The 18,566-nt window shown below is 38.1% G+C and overlaps 1 protein-coding gene across 1 annotated transcript in view; it reads right to left on the reverse strand.

Annotated features, from left to right (window-relative positions):
* UGGT1 (UDP-glucose glycoprotein glucosyltransferase 1) overlaps positions 1-18,566 on the reverse strand; it is a 106,952-nt gene that overhangs the window by 57,431 nt on the left and 30,955 nt on the right. Inside the window, exons 14-17 of the mRNA XM_065880282.1 lie at positions 16,331-16,450; positions 15,126-15,211; positions 11,126-11,261; positions 9,027-9,158 (exon numbers count right to left, since the gene is read on the reverse strand). Of these exons, the coding sequence (XP_065736354.1) occupies positions 9,027-9,158; positions 11,126-11,261; positions 15,126-15,211; positions 16,331-16,450 (474 nt within the window). The remainder of the gene's footprint in view (positions 1-9,026; positions 9,159-11,125; positions 11,262-15,125; positions 15,212-16,330; positions 16,451-18,566) is intronic.

The following is an 18,566-nucleotide window of genomic DNA, read 5'->3' on the forward strand; positions in this document are numbered from 1 at the left end:
TAAAACAAGGAGATTTAACACTGAGGCAGGAGTGATGTCAGTATCATGGCTGAATAAGACTTCCCTCATTAGTGTCTCCCCCACAGAAAAACAACAACTTGGCATCTACCCACAGACAAAAGGGTCTTTGTGGGAGCTTTGGAATTCAGCACCATGTGCCAAGTGGCCCGGGAGAAGTGTGGCAGCAGGTAGCAGGCAGACGGACTTTGACCCTGGCTGTGGGCTCTGCACTGATACATGGGAACCCCTGGGAAAAACTATCTTAATCAATCACCCATAGACAAGACAGCCTCTGTGAAGTCCAGGTTTCCAGCAAGAAGTTCCAGGACACCACTGGAGCAAAAAAATATGAATTTGGACACACTGGAGAGGGTAAGAGAACAGTCTGACTTTACTCACATCACCCCTCTCCCAAGGCAGTACAGCTTAGGGCCACAAGAGATCTTCTGAGCCTACGATTTCTCCTACAAGGGACATAAGAGCAATGGCTGAGCACTCAACCTCCCCAGCTATGTGGAATGCTGCCAAAGAGGCTCATTTCTCTCCCGCTCCATCCAGAATACTGATTTGTGAGTGGCATCACCACGGGGGAAGAGGCTGGGAGAGCAGCAGACAGTGCACTCATAGGGCATTTAAGGAAGGCAGATCCTACTTACGGCATCAACAAGCCCACCTATGAGACACCCAGGACACCTCATCCACAGATGACCCCAGATGGCTCATGGGCACCCCGCAGTGCTCTGCACACACCTTACCACCATATACCCACACCCTGTGGCTGGCTCCCAGTGCACAATCCTGACAAGGGCAGCAAGAGTGAGCTCTGCCAGATGGATAGTGAGGACGTACAGAAAGCCAATCCACATCAGTAGGCCAGAAAGAGACAAAAGACTTGAGCTTTAGTGCCACTTTGGGGAAAACAAAAAGGAGGTGGCCTGTCAGCACCCAGCCTGGGGGCAATGTAGAATCAAGAGGAGTTAAATAAACAAGTTCAGAATTCTGCACAAGAGGGAACAACAGCATGGAGCGGGCGTACCCACAGACATTCTGAGAAAGCCTCAAAATTCCAACCTTCCTGAAATGGAAGGTATTTCTCTCCCAAAGCAGAGAGTAAAGACTGGTAGAAGTGACTGCTGCCAGTCACTTCTGGGAGCAACTTAGAATTGCAAGGAACATGAAAAATCAAGAAAGCATAACATCACCTAAGGATCGCAGTAATCTTCCAGTAACCAATCCCGAAGACATGGATATCTGCAATTTACCCAGTGCAGAATTCAAAACAGCTGTTTTTGGGAGACTCGGTGAGCTACGAGAAGACACAGAAGGACAATTCAACAAAATCAAGAAAACAGTACACAAACAAAATCAGAATTTTAACAAAGAGAGCGGGCATAAAAAAGAACCAGGCAGAAATTCTGGAGCTGAAGAATATAATGAATGAAATTTTTAAAATGGTATAGCATTAACATCAGAGTGACATCAAGCAAAAGAAAATAATCTACAAGTTAGAAGACAGGAACTTTGCAATTATCCAGTCAGGGGACAACAATAACAACAACAGCAACCGAAGAATTAAAGAAATGGTATATGGGTAATTTTCAAATTACTGGAGTTCCAGAGAAGATGAGATAGAGAAGGGGGCAGAAAGCTTATTTAAAGAAATAATGGATAAGAACTTCCCAAATCTGGAGAGAGATTTGGATATCCAAGTTCCTGAAGATCATAGGTCACCAAAGAAAATAAATTCAAAGAGAACCTCTCCAAGACACATTATAATAAAACTATCAAAAGTCAAAAACAGACACTCTTAAGAGCAGCAAGAGAAGAAGCAGCTTGTAACTTACCAGGGAAGGCTAACAGTGGACGTCTCAGTAAAAAAGTTGCAGGCAAGGAGTGAGTGGGATGATACATTCTGACTGCTAAAAGAAAAAACTGCCAACTACTCTACCTGGCAAAGTTATCGTTTAGAAATGGAGGAGAAATAAAGACATTCCCAGACAAACAAAAGCTAAGAGAGTTCATCATCACCAAACCTGCCTTACAAGAAATGCTGAAAGGAGTCCTTCAAGCTGAAATGAAAGGACGTTAATTAGTAACATGAAAACATACAACACACTAGTAAAGGTAAGTATATAGTCAAATTCAGAATACCCTAACACTGTAAATATGATGGTGTATTAACCACTTAACTCTATAAAGGTTAAAAGACAAGAGTATTCAATGAAGCAAGAGAGGGCCCTCAACTATGAATTTTGTAGCAATGCCCTCCATGCTCAAAGGGAATGCAGGATGGATGACAGTTGCCTGAATTCCCCTCTAATGATGATGCTGTTCATGCAGAAAACTCCATCTTGCTGTTTTTCAATATAAAGAATATGCTGATGAAAAGCAAAAAAAAAAAGACAAGAGTACTAAAAGTAACTATAGATACAATTTGTTATTGAATACACAATATAAAGAGTTAAGCTGTGATGTCCAAAACAAAAAAGGGGTGGGAATAAAAGGGTAGTTTTTATATTTGATCAAAGTTAAGTCATCAACATAAAAGAGATTGTTTTATCTATAAAATATTTTACGTAAGACTCATAGTAACCACAAAACAAAAATCTACAGTAGATTCACAAAAGATGAAGAGAAGGGAACCAAAGCATACCATTATGGAAAATCATCAGTTCACAAAGGGAGGCAGCAAGAGAGGAAAAAAGGAACAAGGGAAATATAAATCAGCCTCAGATAACTAATAAAATGGCATTGCTATGTCCCTTATCTATCAATAACTACTCTAAATGTTCCTGTATTAAATTCTCCAACCAAAAGGCACAGAACGGCTGGATGGATTAAAAAATAAGACCCAACTATATGAGCCTACAATTCCTTGCAGCTTTAAGGACACAGACTCAAAGTGAAGGGATAGAAAGAGATACACTTACATAAGTGGAAACCAGAAGAGAGGAGGGGTAGCTATATTTCTATCAGACAAAACAGAGTTTAAGCCAAAAACTGTAACAAGAGATAAAAAGGTCATTATATAATGACAATGGGGTCAATTCATTGAGAAGATTTAACAATTCTAAATATATATGCACCCAACATCAGAACACCTAAATATATGAAACGAATACTAACAGATCTCTAGGGAGAAAAAGACAACTATACAATGTTAATAGGGGAATTAAAGATATGGAAGCAGAAAACCATAATTCAAAAAGAGACATGTACCACAATGTTCACTGTAGCACTATTTACAACAGCCAGGACATGGAAGCAACCTAAGTGTCCATCAACAGATGAATGGATAAAGAACATGTGGCACATATATACAATGGAATATCAGTCAGTCATAAAAAGAAATGAAATTGAGTTATTTGTAGTGAGGTGGATGGACCCAGAGTCTGTCATACAGTGAAGTACATCAGAAAGAGAAAAACAAATACCGTATGCTAACACATATATATGGAACCTAGGACAGGAATAAAGACACAGAGGTAGAGAATGGACTTGAGGACATGGGGAGGGGGAAGGGTAAGCTGGGACGAAGTGAAAGAGTAACACTGACATATATACACTACCAAATGTAAAACAGATAGCTAGTGGGAAGCAGCTGCATAGCACCGGGAGATCAGCTCGGTGCTTTGTGACCACCTAGAGAGGTGGGACAGATCGGATGGTGGGAGGGAGGCGCAAGAGGGAGGGTATATGGGGATATATGTATATGCACAGCAGAAATTAACACAACACTGCAAAGCAATTATACTCCAATAAAGATGTTAAAAAATATAAAAAACAAAGATATGGAAGCAACCTAAGTGTCCATCAAGAGACGAATGGATAAAGAATATGCAGTTTACATACACAACAGACTCCTACTCAGCCATAAAAAAGAATGAAATTTTGCCATTTGCAACAACACGGATGGACTTGGAGGGCATTATGCCAAGTGAAATAAGTCTGACAGAGAAAGGCAAGTCCTTTACGATCTCATTTACATGTGGAATCTATAAAATACAGCAAACTAGTGAATATAACAACAACAACAAAAAACGGACTCACAGATATAGAGAACAAATTAGTGGTTACCAGTGGGGAGAGTGAAGGGGGGAGGGACAAGATACAGATAGAGGATTAAGATGTATATTACGGGGACTTGCCTGGTGGCGCAGTGGTTAAGAATCCGCCTGCCAATGCAGGAGATATGGGCTCAAGCCCTGGTAGAGGAGGATCCCACATGCCGTGGAGCAACTAAGCCCGTGTGCACAACTACTGAGCCTGCGCTCTAGAGCCCGCGAGCCACAACTACTGAGCCCGTGTGCCACAACGACTGAAGTCCGCATGCGTAGAGCCTTTGCTCTGCAGCAAGAGAAGCCACCACAATGAGAAGCCCGCACACTGCGAAGAAGAATAGCCCCTGCTCACCGCAACTAGAGAAAGCCCGTGGGCAGCAACAAAGACCCAATGCAGCCAAAAATAAATAAATAAATGAATTTATTTTTTTAAAAACTCTAATAAATTTTTTTAAAAGATGTATATTATATATACATAATACATATCTTCCAGGATAACCTAGAAGAAATGGATAAATTCCTAGAAACATAAAACCTACCAAGACTGAATCATGAAGAAATAGAAAATCTGGACAGACCAATAGTAAGTAAGGAGTCTGAATCAGTAATGAATATCCTCCCAATAAAGAAAAGCCTAGGACCACATGGTTTCCTTAGTGAGTGCTACAAAACATTTAAAGAGGAAGTAACACCAGTCCTTCTCAAACTCTTCCAAAAAACTGAAGCAAACAGAACATATTTTATGTGGCCAGAGTTACCCTAATAACAAAACCAAACAAAGACAACACACAAAAAAGAAAATTACAGGCCAATATCTCTGATGAACACAGATGCAAAAATCCACAACAAAATATTAGCAAACTGAATTCAACAATACATCAAAAGGATCATACAGGGACTTCCCTGGTGGCACAGTGGTTAAGAATCAGCCTGCCAGGACTGCCCTGGCAGTCCACTGGTTAAGACTTCGCCTTCCAATACAGGGGGTGCGGGTTCGATCCCTGGTCGGGGAGCTAAGATTCCACATGCCTCGCAGCCAAAAAACCAAAACAGAAGCAATACTGTAACAAATTCAATAAAGACTTTAAAAATGGTCCACATCAAAAAAAAAAAAAAAAAGAAAGAATTCGCCTGCCATTGTAGGGGACACGAGTTGGAGCCCTGGTCCGGGAAGATCCCACATGCTGCGGAGCAACTAAGCCTGTTCACCACAACTATTGAGCCCACGCTCTAGAGCCCATGAACCACAACTACTAAGCCTGCATGCCACAACTACTGAAGCCTGCGCGCCTGGAGCCCGTGCTCCACAACAAGAGAAGCCACCGCAATGAGAAGCCCACGCACCGCAATGAAGAGTAGCCCCTGCTCGCCACAACTAGAGAAAGCCCGCACACAGCAACGACGACCCAACACAGCCAAAAACAAATAAAATTTTGTGAAATGTATTCTAGGGATGAAAGGATGATTCAACATCCCCACATCAATCAATGTGATACACCACATTAACAAAATGAATGATATAAACCACATGATCATCTCAATAGATGCAGAAAAACCATTTGAGAAGATTCAACACCCATTTATGATATAAACTCTCAGTGAAGTGGGTATAGAAGGGACATACCTCAACGTAATAAAGTCCACATACAACAAATCCACAGCTAACATCATACTCAATGGTGAAAAACTGAAAGCTATCACTCTAAGATCAGGAACAAGACAAGGATGCCCACTCTTGCCACTCATTTTCAACACAATATTGAAAGTCCTAGCCAGAGCAATGAGGTAAGAAAAAGAAATAAAACATGCCCAAATTGGAAAGAAGAAGTAAAACTGTTACTATTTGCAGATGACATGATTTTATGTGCAGAAAACCCTAAGACTCCACCAAAAAATTACTGGAAGTAATAAACAAATACAATAAAGTTGCAAGATATAAAATCAACATACAAAAATCTGTTGCATTTCTATACGCTAGGCAGAAAGAGAAATTAAGAAAACAATCCCATTTATAATCACAATAAATTTAACCAGGGAGGTGAAAGATGTACCCTGAAACCCGTAAGACAGTTCAAGGAAACCAAAGAAGACACAAATAAATGGAAAGATATTTCATGCTCATGGATTGGAAAATTTAACATTGTTAAAACGTCCATATTAAGGGACTTCCCTGGCAGTCCAATGGTTAGCACTCTGCACTTTCATTGCTGTGGGCCCTGGTTCAATCACTGGTTGGGGAACAAAGATCCTGCAAGCCATGCCTCACGGCCAAGAAAAAAATAAATAAAGCCAATTTAAAAAAAAACCACACACACACAACAACAAAAAAGGTATTTCCCTGGCGGTCCAGTGGCTAAGACTCCACACTCCCACTGCAAGGGGTGCAGATTCAATCCCTGGTCAGGGATCCCACATCCTGCATGGTGCAGCCAAAAATAAATAAATAAAATGTCCATATTACCTACGACAATTTATATTACAGATTCAATGTAATCCCTATCAAAATCCCAAGGACATTTTTCACAGAAATAGAACAAAAATTCTGAAATTTATACAGAAACAGAAAAGATCCTGAATAACCAAAACAATCCTGAGAAAAAGAACAAAGCTGGAGGCATCACATTTCCTGACTTCAAACTATATTACAAAGCCATACTAATACAAACAGCAATGGTATTGGCAGGAAAACAGATACATAGATCAATGGAACAGAATGAGAGCCTAGAAATAAAATCAAACATATATGGACAATTTATGACAAAGGAGCAAAGAACATACAATGGAGAAATGATATCTCTTCAATAAATGGAGTTGGGAAAACCGGACAGCCACATGCAAAAAAAAAAAATGAAACTAGACCACTAGCTCACACCATACACAAAAATTAACTCAAAATGAATTAAAAACTTTAATGTAAGACCTGAAACCATAGAAGTCTAAGGAAAAAAAAGGCAGTATCCTCTCTGACATCCATCTCAGCAATATCTTTCTATATATGTCTCCTCAGGCAAGGAAAACAAAAGCATAAATAAACAAATGTAATTATATCAAATGAAAAAAGCTTCTGCACAGCAAAGAAAACCATCAATAAAATGAAAAGACAACCTACTCAATGAGAGAATATATCTGCAAATAACATATCCAATAAGAGGTTAATGTGCAAAATATATAAAGATCTCATACAGCTCAAGAACAACAACAACAAAAAAAACCTGATTAAAAAATGGGCAGAGGACCTGAATAGACATTTTTCCAAAGAAGACATACAGCTGGCCAACAGGCACATGAAAGGTGTTCAACATCACTACTCATCTTGGAAATGCAAATCAAAACCACATGAGATATCACCTCACACTTGCCAAAATGACTATTATCAAAAACACAGGCAATAACAACTGTTGGTAAGTATGTGGAGAAAAGAGAATCCCCTTGCACTGTTGGAATGTAAATTGGTACAGCCACTATGGAAAACAGTATGGAGATTCCTCAAAAAAAATTAAGAATAGAATATGATCCAGTAATTCCACTTCTGATTATTTATCCAAAGAACGTGAAAACACTAATCCAAAAAATTATATGCACTCCTATGTTCATCATGGCATTGTTTACAATAGGCAAGATACAGAAACAACCCAAGTGTCCATCAACAGATGAATGGATAAAGAAGATGTGAGATATATATACACACACACAGACACACATACACACAATAGAACACTTCTCAGTCATAAAAAGAAGACGAAATCTTGCCATCTGTGACAACACGGATGGACCTTGAGGGTATTATGCTAGTGAAATAAGTCAGACGGAGAAGGACAAATACCATAGGATTTCACTTACACATGGAATATAAAAAAGTAATAAACAAACAAAATAAATGAACAAACCAAACCAAACAAAAACAAACATGTAACAAAGTAGTGGATACTGGGGGCGGGGAAATGAGTAAACAGGATCAACTGTACAGTGATGAATGGAAACTAAATTTTTGGTGGTGGGCAAGCTGTAGGGGATACAGATGTAGAAATATAATGTTGTACACGTGAAACTTATATAATGTTACAAATCAATGTTACCATAATAAAATTATATTAAGTTAAAATAAGTGCAAGGAAGGAAGGAAACAAAAACAAACTGAATGACTAGAAAAAAAAAGTGAAACGCTAAAAAACAACTGGTGTTGAATTGGGTGTGGGTAAGACTTGAGAGGGAGATTATAAAATCTAGGATTCTGTACTCAGATAAAAGAGAATGTATAAACAATGCATTATCAGTATGGTTTCTAACGAAATGATAGCTCAGATCTCAAACAGATGAACCAAAGGCCTTGTCCTTCATTCAAAAACATGAAAAAAAGCTGGTAAATAAATACACTTTTTTATTGTTTTAAATTGTTTCAGAAATGTATTTTGATTCCTTGCCTTAACATTTGTTTTCAATAAACTGACCACCTTGTTCCTGCTTACAATAAAGGACCTTCACTATATTTAATGTCTCACTATTATCTTTAAATAAAGATTTTAAAATATTTCCCTATATCCTTATTATGAGACTTTGCCATTCTATTTATTACATTTCCTATTGCATTTCCATCTTTAGCCTAAACAATTAAATACATGACACACATTAGGCACACACATCATACCTGACCAGCATACATCATATACTTCCAACAGCTTTTATCCAGAACATATATCACTCAGGTACTACCAGTGCATTATAAAGAGAAATTATTTTTCAATTGTATAGTTGATAGGCCAGCTAAAAATCAACGATATCTTCACAAAATTGAAATATAAACTATATTTGCAGAGACAGAAAAGTGACCAGGTTTCTAAATTTTTAAATGCTAAGTACCTAAATATTTCACCATCACCACCTTTATTAACAGTAACCCCCAATAATAAGGATACGTAAGGAAAGTATAGTGTTGCAGTCAAATGAGAAGTGCCAGAGAATGTTTACCTTCCGATTCTGATCATAAGCAGAGTCAATCCCCAAAATGCTATTCACTTCCACATATGGATATTTCTTCTCCAGGACACTGACCACATGTTCAACTTTAACTTTTTCTCCAGTCCTTACTTTGTTATATATCTGAAGAAAGAAAAACCAAGGTAACCAACTACACTTTCACATGTAAATTTCAGAGTATTTATTACAAAAGATTTCAGAATGTAGAGGAAAAATGAAAGCAATAGCTAATTCTCTTAAAAAGAGCAAATGGGCCATATTAGCAATTCTCCCTTTTCCATATACTTCCTTATGCCTTCTTATGTTAGAAACTACATATTCTTAAAATGACTCAATCAGTTCATATTCACATAAAGTCCCAAACGCAAAAATGTGTTAATTTTGTAAAAATCTGAATACTTATAAGTAATCCTTGAAATAAGAACTCATGTCCATGAAGTTTAAGGGGAAAAAAAGTTTCAAAATACGTACGGCATAGTCCTTATTTTTAAAAGGCAGACGTAAGACAACAACAAAACCGTGTCTGTACATGTACAGTTAAGCGTCCAGAAGGATGGATGCAAGCTTTTAACAGTGGCTGCCTTTAAGAAGCAGGATTAAGGAGGGCAGAGACAGATTTTTTAATCAAAACACTTTAATATTATTTTTTTTAAGTTTTAATAATGAACATAATTTTTTTTTACTTTTGCAACTAAAAATAAAGAAAAAGAAATGAAAACTCTTTATCCTTTCCTTTATACACACAGCTGTGAGGGGAAAAAACTTTAAAAAACAGACTTTAAAACCCTTATTATCCTCAGCAACTTCATTGGAACTTATTTCATTCTTCAGAGCCTACTGCTAACTAAGGTCCACCACCATTTCTCACAGAGATCACAGCAACAGCTCACCAACTAGTATCCCTGCCACTTTCTTTACCCTTCACCAGATCCATCTCCATACATGCATCAGAATGAGGTTTTAACTGGAGTTTAACTCTGTGATCTGGACACCTATTACCCAGCCTAATGGCCTCAATGACCAATGAGGTTCCCCTCTCCACTCTGCTCTCACAATATTCTGCTCAAGTCATACTAACAACCTGGAGTCACTACTTCTGATTCGCAGCCACTGTTCAACTGACTGCTGTTTTCCCTCCTACACTCAGCTGGGACAACTTCCCACTCCACAAAAATGTCCGTGGCCATCCCTAGTGGAGCGAGGTCCTAGTGCTGCTGTAGCCAGCAGTGTTTCCCACACTGTACCAAATCATCTGTGTGGAGGCGTCCCGCACTAGACTGTAAGGTGTTTGAGGACGGGGGAAAATCTCACTCTTCTTTGTATCCCTAGCAGCTGGTACGGGCCTGGCAAAGGGTGCATCTTTAATAAAAGTTGGCCAAATAAATAAATGAATATTTCAATTAATAAAAAATGCCCCGACTGAATCTCTAAACAGTAAACATAACAAACATAATAAACAGCAGGCTGAAATCATGTTTATGGGTAAAATAAAAGTCATGAAAATAACTGCTTTAAAGATAAGTTTTTCAATAATCAACACTAATCTGTAAACAAAAGAACTATTACTAGTAAACTTTTTATACTCAAAAATAGAAAAAAAACAAGGAGAGTTCTCTGAACTTGAGCAAGTATCTTAAAATATATATATAAAAATCAGGATATTTCACAGTTTCCAATTAAAATGGAGAAAACAATTAATAAGAATTTTATGACTTGAATATTAAACTGATTCCTAACGAAAATATCATGATTGTCTTAAAAGGGAAGAAAGCGAAGTTTTTTTTTATAAACATGTAGAGAACATCACATTCACCGAAAGGCATTAATCAGTGATTTCAAATCGCCAAAAGGCAGAAAACTAAGATACATTAATGTGTTAGTATCTAAGGAATCTTAGCTGAAATCACAACAATCTATTTTTAACATTAGTGTATCAATAAAGGCAACTCTGGAAATACAAAATGCATGAAGTTTGTGTGAATAATTTACCTTTTTCTCTTTCCAGAAATATAGAATCTCCTTACCACATACTGTTTCTTAGAGTAAGTTAGATTTTTAAAAATTATTCGCCATTTTGAACGAAAACATACGTGTGTCAGAGTTTGGAAGGCATGATAATCATCCACTTCTTGGGCAACATAATTATACGCTCTCAGAATAGCCACTCCAGCATCCTGCATCCCATCAACATCTTCAGAGTCATTAACCACAAAGATTAAACCAAGTCTGGGGGAGAAAGGGAAGGGCAAAAAGAAGAAAAAGAAACATCTCGAAGAATGCAACCAGTTAAATAAGGAAAGGCATCCTCTCTTGAAAAACACAGTTCACATCATACTCTAACATGGTTGGCAAAGGCATTCATCACTTGCAGAATAAAATAGCAGGTTCCCAAAGGTGGCTTAGACTTTTTAACTATTAAAGCAAGCTGCTTCAATATCATGAAATGAGGCCATTACTGACGTTTAAGGTATTGCCATAGTTTTAGATGGAGATTTTGTTCTGTTTTTAAATAAACATTAGGGGAAGTGAAAATTCTCAGAATGTGAAAACATATAGAAGGGGGGGGTAGATTTTGAGATTTCATACCAGCAATATGGGCATCATAGGTAAATGGAAAGCATAAAAATATTTACTACTGTCCTTAGGCAAAAAGCTACACCCATGCTGAACTGGGCGATTGGGACTGACATGTATACACTGATGTGTATAAAATTGATGACTAATAATAACCTGCAATATAAAAAACAAACAAACAAACAAAGCTACACCCAAAGTTAAAGTTTATTACATTTTAAAACTTAAAGGAATAAACCACAAAGAGCTACCATTACACATCTACAGACTGGCCAAAAAAACTTGCACTGGCCATTATAGAGGCCACTAGCCTCTATCTTAGAGCAAAAGCAATAAAAAAAGGACAGTCTTTAACTCAAATGGATCACAGACATAAATGTAAAACACAAAATTGTAAAATTCCTAGAAAATAACACAGGATAAAATTAGGTGATCCCGGGTTTGGCAATAACTTCTCAGACCTAACACCAAAAGCACAACCCACAACAAAAAGAACTGATAAGCTGGACTTCGTTTAAATTAAGAACTTCTATTCTGCAAAAGAAACTGTTAACAGAAGGAAGACAAGCCAAGATGAGCAGAAAATCTGTGCAAAACACATATCTCATAAAGGACTGATATGCAAAATATGCTAAGAACTCTTAAAACTAACAATTAAAAAAAAAACAGGGCTTCCCTGGTGGTGCCGTGGTTGAGAGTCCGCCTGCCGATGCAGGGGACACGGTTTTGTGCCCCGGTCCGGGAAGATCCCACACGCCGCTGAGCGGCTGGGCCCGTGAGCCATGGCCGCTGAGCCTGCACGTCCGGAGCCCGTGCTCCGCAACGGGAGAGGCCACAACAGTGAGAGGCCCACGTACCGCAAAAAAAAAAAAAAAACAGTTAAAAATGGGCCAAAGATCTAAACAGGCACCTCACTGAACAAGGCATACAGCTGGCAAATAAGCACATTAAAAGATGCTCAAAATCATATGTCATTAGGGAATTTCAAATTAAAAACATAATGAGATACTACCATACACCTATGAGAATGGCTAAAATCCAAAAAGTACTGACAACATCAAACTCTGGAGAGGACGGGGAGCCATAGGCACCCTCATTCGTTGCTGGTGAGAAGATAAAACAGTACAACCACTTGGAACACAGTGTGGCACCTTCTCAAAAAACTAAACACACTTCTACCATAAGATAAAGTAATCACACTTAGCAGTATTTACTCAAATGTGCTGAAAACTTATACCATACAAAAACCTGCATACAAATGTTTGTAGCAGCTTTACTCATAACTGCCCTAATCTGGAAGCAACCAAGATGTTGTTAACAGGTGAATGAAGTAAAAAAACTATAGGACATCCATATAATGGAATTTATTCAGTGATAAAAAGAAATGAGGTATTAAGCCACAAAAAGACATGGACAAAGAGCTTAAAAGCATACTGTACTGCTAAGTGAAAGAAGCCAATCTGAAAATGTTACATACATCATGATTGTGGAAAAGACAAAAACTATGGAGACAGTAACAAGATCAGTCGTTGCCAGGAGCTGGGAGAGAGGGAGGGAGGGAGGGAGGGACAAACAGGCAGAGCACAGGGCATTTTTAGGGCAGTGAAACTAAGCTATATGATACTATAATGGTGGACACATGTCATTATACATCTGTCAAGATCCACAAAATGTACAGCACAAACAATGAACCCTAATGTAAACTATGGACTTAGTTAATAATAATGTAGCAATACCAGTTAATTAATCAACATCGCTCTAAAAAATACAAAGTCTATTAATTTTTTTTTAAAAGTACAGCCTAAAAATATATGATAAACATATATCATGCTCTCAGGAGGTATGTGTAGAATTTGTGTATGCATGGATGAGGTAGTTGCATGGATGAGGTAGTTGAGAGGGCTTGTTTTTAGATTATAAATTGTCTTTGTCTTTTCAAACCCCTCTTATGACAGGAATCAAATGAGTAAGCGCCAGGCAGAAATGACCTTAATATTATTCTTATGAAAATAAAAATAAGGGCTAGAACCTAGTTATCTCCTCACAAAGTACTTCCCTTTCCCAAGTATTCAACTTTTAAAAAGCGCCAGGCAGAAATGACCTTAATATTATTCTTATGAAAATAAAAATAAGGGCTAGAACCTAGTTATCTCCTCACAAAGTACTTCCCTTTCCCAAGTATTCAACTTTTAAAAAGGGCATCAGAGTTGTTCTGTTAGCTAAGTGCCCAAATCCAGACTACTGTTTCTCCCAGGACCAGTCCCTCATCAAGTACCAGTAGGGAGGCTCTCAGATTTGTCCCCTACTCTCCTCAGTCCCTGCCAACAACTCCGTGTACCACAGCAACTCATACAAAGGAAAACAACCGCTGGTCTGCCTTGGTCTTTCCACCAACTGTTCACAACATGCCTGTGAGTTAAGTGTCTTCTTCTCACCTACCTTTGCAATCTGAAGAGCCCATGCCCTCTTCCTGTCCCTCAATGCCATTCAGTAAATCTTTAATTAATGCCCACTGTGTACCATGAGCCAAGTTCTTTTGCGTTCTTATATTCCCTTTTCATCAAAACATAGCTCTGGCTGTAATCCTCCACCTAACCATGTGGTATTCAGGTTTACATTAAATATTTCATTAAACTCAAAATCTCTGCTTTTCCATCAATGAAAACTCGCTATTTTCTTCAAAGTCTATCTTAAATCCAACTTTGCCATGAAACCTTTGTCCTTCCCAAATATCTGTCTATAATCTTTTTTTTCCCTGAAATTCTAAAGCACTTAGAACTAGCAAGGACATAACCTAGCACTTGACTGAGTATCTTACTGGAAGTAGGCACAGTATTTTTTCCAAGAGGGTAGAAATGTGGTTTATGTTCCACTCACAGCACTTAGCTCAGTGCTGAGTATGGAACACACAATAATGTTAATTAGCTAAAGAGCTCTTTTCTTCTTTATTTTCATGTTTTCTAAGAATTCAAATTTTATCAACATGTAAAATTACCACATTCTATTCAGAATGTGGGAATATCTTAATCCTTATATGTAAAACCTTCAAACATTGTTCTGAGGAGGTACAGTGGAAACCCCAGCCATTTAAGTACCCCGTTGGCAGATTTAGTAACACAAATGAAATAAATGTGCCTGTTTGCATCTATAAAAAGCTGTGTATACATTTAGTCCTTGACAGTCTGACAAAAGTTCTTGGCAAAGCTCCTTATCTCTGCTGAAGGTAGGCTTTGTGAGGTGAACACTTACTTAGGAAAATTCCCTGAGCAAGTTGAGATCGCATGCTATTTTTACACAGGCTATTTATTAATAACTCAATGACGGTAAGATTCTATTCATTGAGAATCAAATTCTCTCCCCCAAAAGATACCGGCTTCATACTGAGCAAAAGATAAAACTGCCCTTAACGACCCCCACGATTAATTATCCTACAATTCAGTAACACCAGACTTGTTAAGAATGACAAACAAAACCTCAGCTAAACGAGATATACCATCCGACTGATAACGGTGTTACCTTAGTGGTATGTGATTACTGAGGAACATCTCAGCTGTGTTAATCAACTCTGCCGTGCTCTCATGAGCAGGATCAACTATGAAAACCTGTAGGGAAGGGAAAGGAAAACATGAAACGACATTTATTCAAATGTTGCTGGGCCAATAAAAATGCCTTAGTCTTTACACTTGAAGGCCACCTTTTTCCAGCTACTTTCGAACCACATAAAAAAGAAGTTATACAAAGAGCAGTTACCCTCCCTCTGTATTCAAAGAATGTGGTACTGAAAGGCTAAGTGATTTTCTCATGATCTTACGCTAACAACATGGGAATTGTATCCAGCTGGCTAATACATGTCCTTTGCTACACCTAACAAGACCCAAAGTTTATTAACTCTGCCGCCTTAGAAAATGGAGATTAGCTTCCTGTGTATTCAACTCGAAGGATCTCTGAATGAAGAATTCATTTAGAACCCAAGTTTTAGACAATAGTAGCTATCATGTATTAAGTTCTCATGATGTACTTTAAAAAATAGTAATTACCCCATTTAATCTCATTTAATCAAATAAAGTTCTCATTTAATAAAGTTTAATAAATTATCTCATCTGGTAAGAGTAAAAGAGATTGAAATTTTGACTGGGAAGGAAAAAAGTGGTTTCAAGAGTGAGGCAAGTATAGAGGATCATTTCCCTTGAAACTTCTGAGGAAGCCAACCTTGGCCATAACCTGCCCCGTCTCTTTAGGAACTACATGAGGTAAAAGAAAGACATGAGAGGGGAAAAGACCGTCAACTGAAACCCCTTTTCCTCTAACTCTCTAAAGCAGTGGAATAAGGATTAAAAAGCAGGAGCTGACGAAGATTTATTTAAGGGAATAAATTGAACTATTAAATTTTAGGGATTAAGATATTCAAGAAAAACGGTAGTAATATATTCATCTTCTGAGTAAAAAAGAACAACTGTCTTAAAACTTAACACAGTCTAAACCGTGAGATTAAGGATGAGGAGCGTTTCCTCATACACTGACACTGCACAGCCCTACAAACGATCAGTACACTTCCCAACCCTTCCACTTTGAACATGGAGCTAGAAAAAGAGCATATCTAGGGGTGGTGGTGGGGAGAAGCAGCTAGTAAAGGAGAGAAGTGAACGTTCCAGATATGACAGAAAGCAGGGGAGAAGGCAAGGAAGAAAGATCACAGCCCAGCAATAAGGAGTTTTACTTACCATGTTGTGCAAGTTCTTCCTGATCTGTCGGATAACACCAGGAAAAGTGGGGCGAAGCAACTCCTGTAGACTAGAAGGCCATGAATTATATCTGCTATCAACCTCCAGGTTGTTGATCCACTACAAAAAAAAAAAGAACACAACATTGTGCATACACTTTAGTCACCATTAGTGAAATTTGCAGAAATAACAGTAAGACTTTAAATTATTTCAAGAAGAATCACATGGGAAAGACCATTTTTGAAAATATAAAGATCAAGTAGAAAAACGAATGACTAAAACACAAGCCACAGAACAGGACAAGGTATTTGCGACCTACTAAATCAATAAAGGACTAGTGTCAAGAATGTCTATAGAAATCTAATATATCAATTTAAAAAAAGGCAAGCAACATGAGAAATGGAAATGAGTCAAGAATATAAATAAGAAATTTACAGAGGAAATTTAAATGGGCAATTAACACAAGGAAAAATGTACACCTTTACTAGCAATCCAAGAAATATAAACTAAAAGCACAATGAAATTTCACACTGATTAAACTGAAAAAAAAAAGTTTTAAGTTTGTCAATATCCATGAATAGGCAAAAATATAGAACAATGGGAATTCTCACCCAATTCTGGCATCTGGAAGTCACTTTAGAGAAGATGACCTAATAAAGTTGAAGCCTTTATTACTACCCTACCACTAAGTACTACAGCTCTAGGTGTCTACCCCAAATATATTCTCACATGTATGCACGAAGAGAGAGGTACAAAAAGAGCCGTTAACAGTACTGCTTATTAACAGCAAAACATTAGAAACAACTAAATCTCCAAAAAAAGGAATGGATAAATAGTATACAATATTTGTACAAAAAGAGCAGGGTGGGGCTTCCCTGGTGGCGCAGTGGTTGACAGTCCGCCTGCTGATGCAGGGGACACGGTTTCATGCCCCAGTCCGGGAAGATCCCACATGCTGCGGAGCGGCTGGGCCCGTGAGCCACAGCCGCTGAGCCTGCGCGTCCGGAGCCTGCGCTCTGCAATGGGACAGGCCGCAACAGCGAGAGGCCCGCGTATCACAAAAAAAAGAAAAAAAAAAAAAGAGCAGGGTGGGAAAGTATGTGTATATTACCTTGCTTATGTAAATAGAGTATTTCTGGAAGGATATACAACGAATTGACAATGCCTGTTGCTTCCAGGGACAGCTGGGTGAAGAGTTTTTTCAATACACACTCTTTTGTATGTCTTAAATTCTAAACTGTGAATTTATAAAAGATATTTTTAAAAATAAGTAAAATATAAAACGTGATAAACTAGATCTATATGTATCAAACTACATAAGCCTTCAAAAAATTACTGAGTAATAAAAATTGTTGAAGGATACTGTTATGGCATTTTTCAAAATTTTAAAACATACAATAGGGAAGAAAATGATCAAGTAAGGTACAGGAGGGATACACGCCCACTTCAGAAGAGGAATTACCTGCAAGGAGGAGAGGGGTGGAACTGGGAAGAGATATAAAGAGGGCTTTGACTGAAACATTTTTTTTCTTCCAAGAAAACATGAAATGATTAAATGGTAGCATTTAGTAAGTATGGTGATGGGTCCTACAGTTGCTAATTATGTTAGTCTCTTTACTCTTCGTAATGAAAAAATTTTTAACAGGAAAAAAATGACATAACAGTATTCATCGAAATAACGGTTACACCACCAAGTGAGAAGTCAAGCAGTGAACATCTACATTCTATATTATTCCCCTTTCCAAACACTTTCCCTAAAATCAGTGCAGGACAGACACCAAGAAAAGGGGACTGGAGAGCTGAGGGTGCCAGGCATGTCTCCATCACCGACCTCACTTCCACCACGACTGCCCGAGACAGCTCTGCTCCCTCTGGTCTCTTTACAGACGAGGAGACAAAGGCCCAGAGACATCACAGAGCGATATTAATCTACATAAATCCTTCAATATAAAATATCAAAGGCCTGTTAAAGGAGGTTGGTAGCTAAAAACTGGTATTTTTAAACAAAATCACACAAGACTTGCGTGCAACTGAGAATATACAAACTAAACACTCTCCCAAGAGATGCTCAGCCAAATTCCTAAAGAGATACAAAAGTGGAAAAATCACGGTCTTAACCACAGTAAACCTAATAGCTCAACTTTCTGGAGCATTTAAGAGCCTACTTTACTATATACACATAGCCGCATATATGCAGTTGTTGTAAAACTTTGATGCCGACGAAAGAGATAAGAGG

Source organism: Phocoena phocoena, chromosome 7, assembly GCF_963924675.1.
Source record: "Phocoena phocoena chromosome 7, mPhoPho1.1, whole genome shotgun sequence".
In the NCBI taxonomy this organism is placed as follows: domain Eukaryota; kingdom Metazoa; phylum Chordata; class Mammalia; order Artiodactyla; family Phocoenidae; genus Phocoena; species Phocoena phocoena.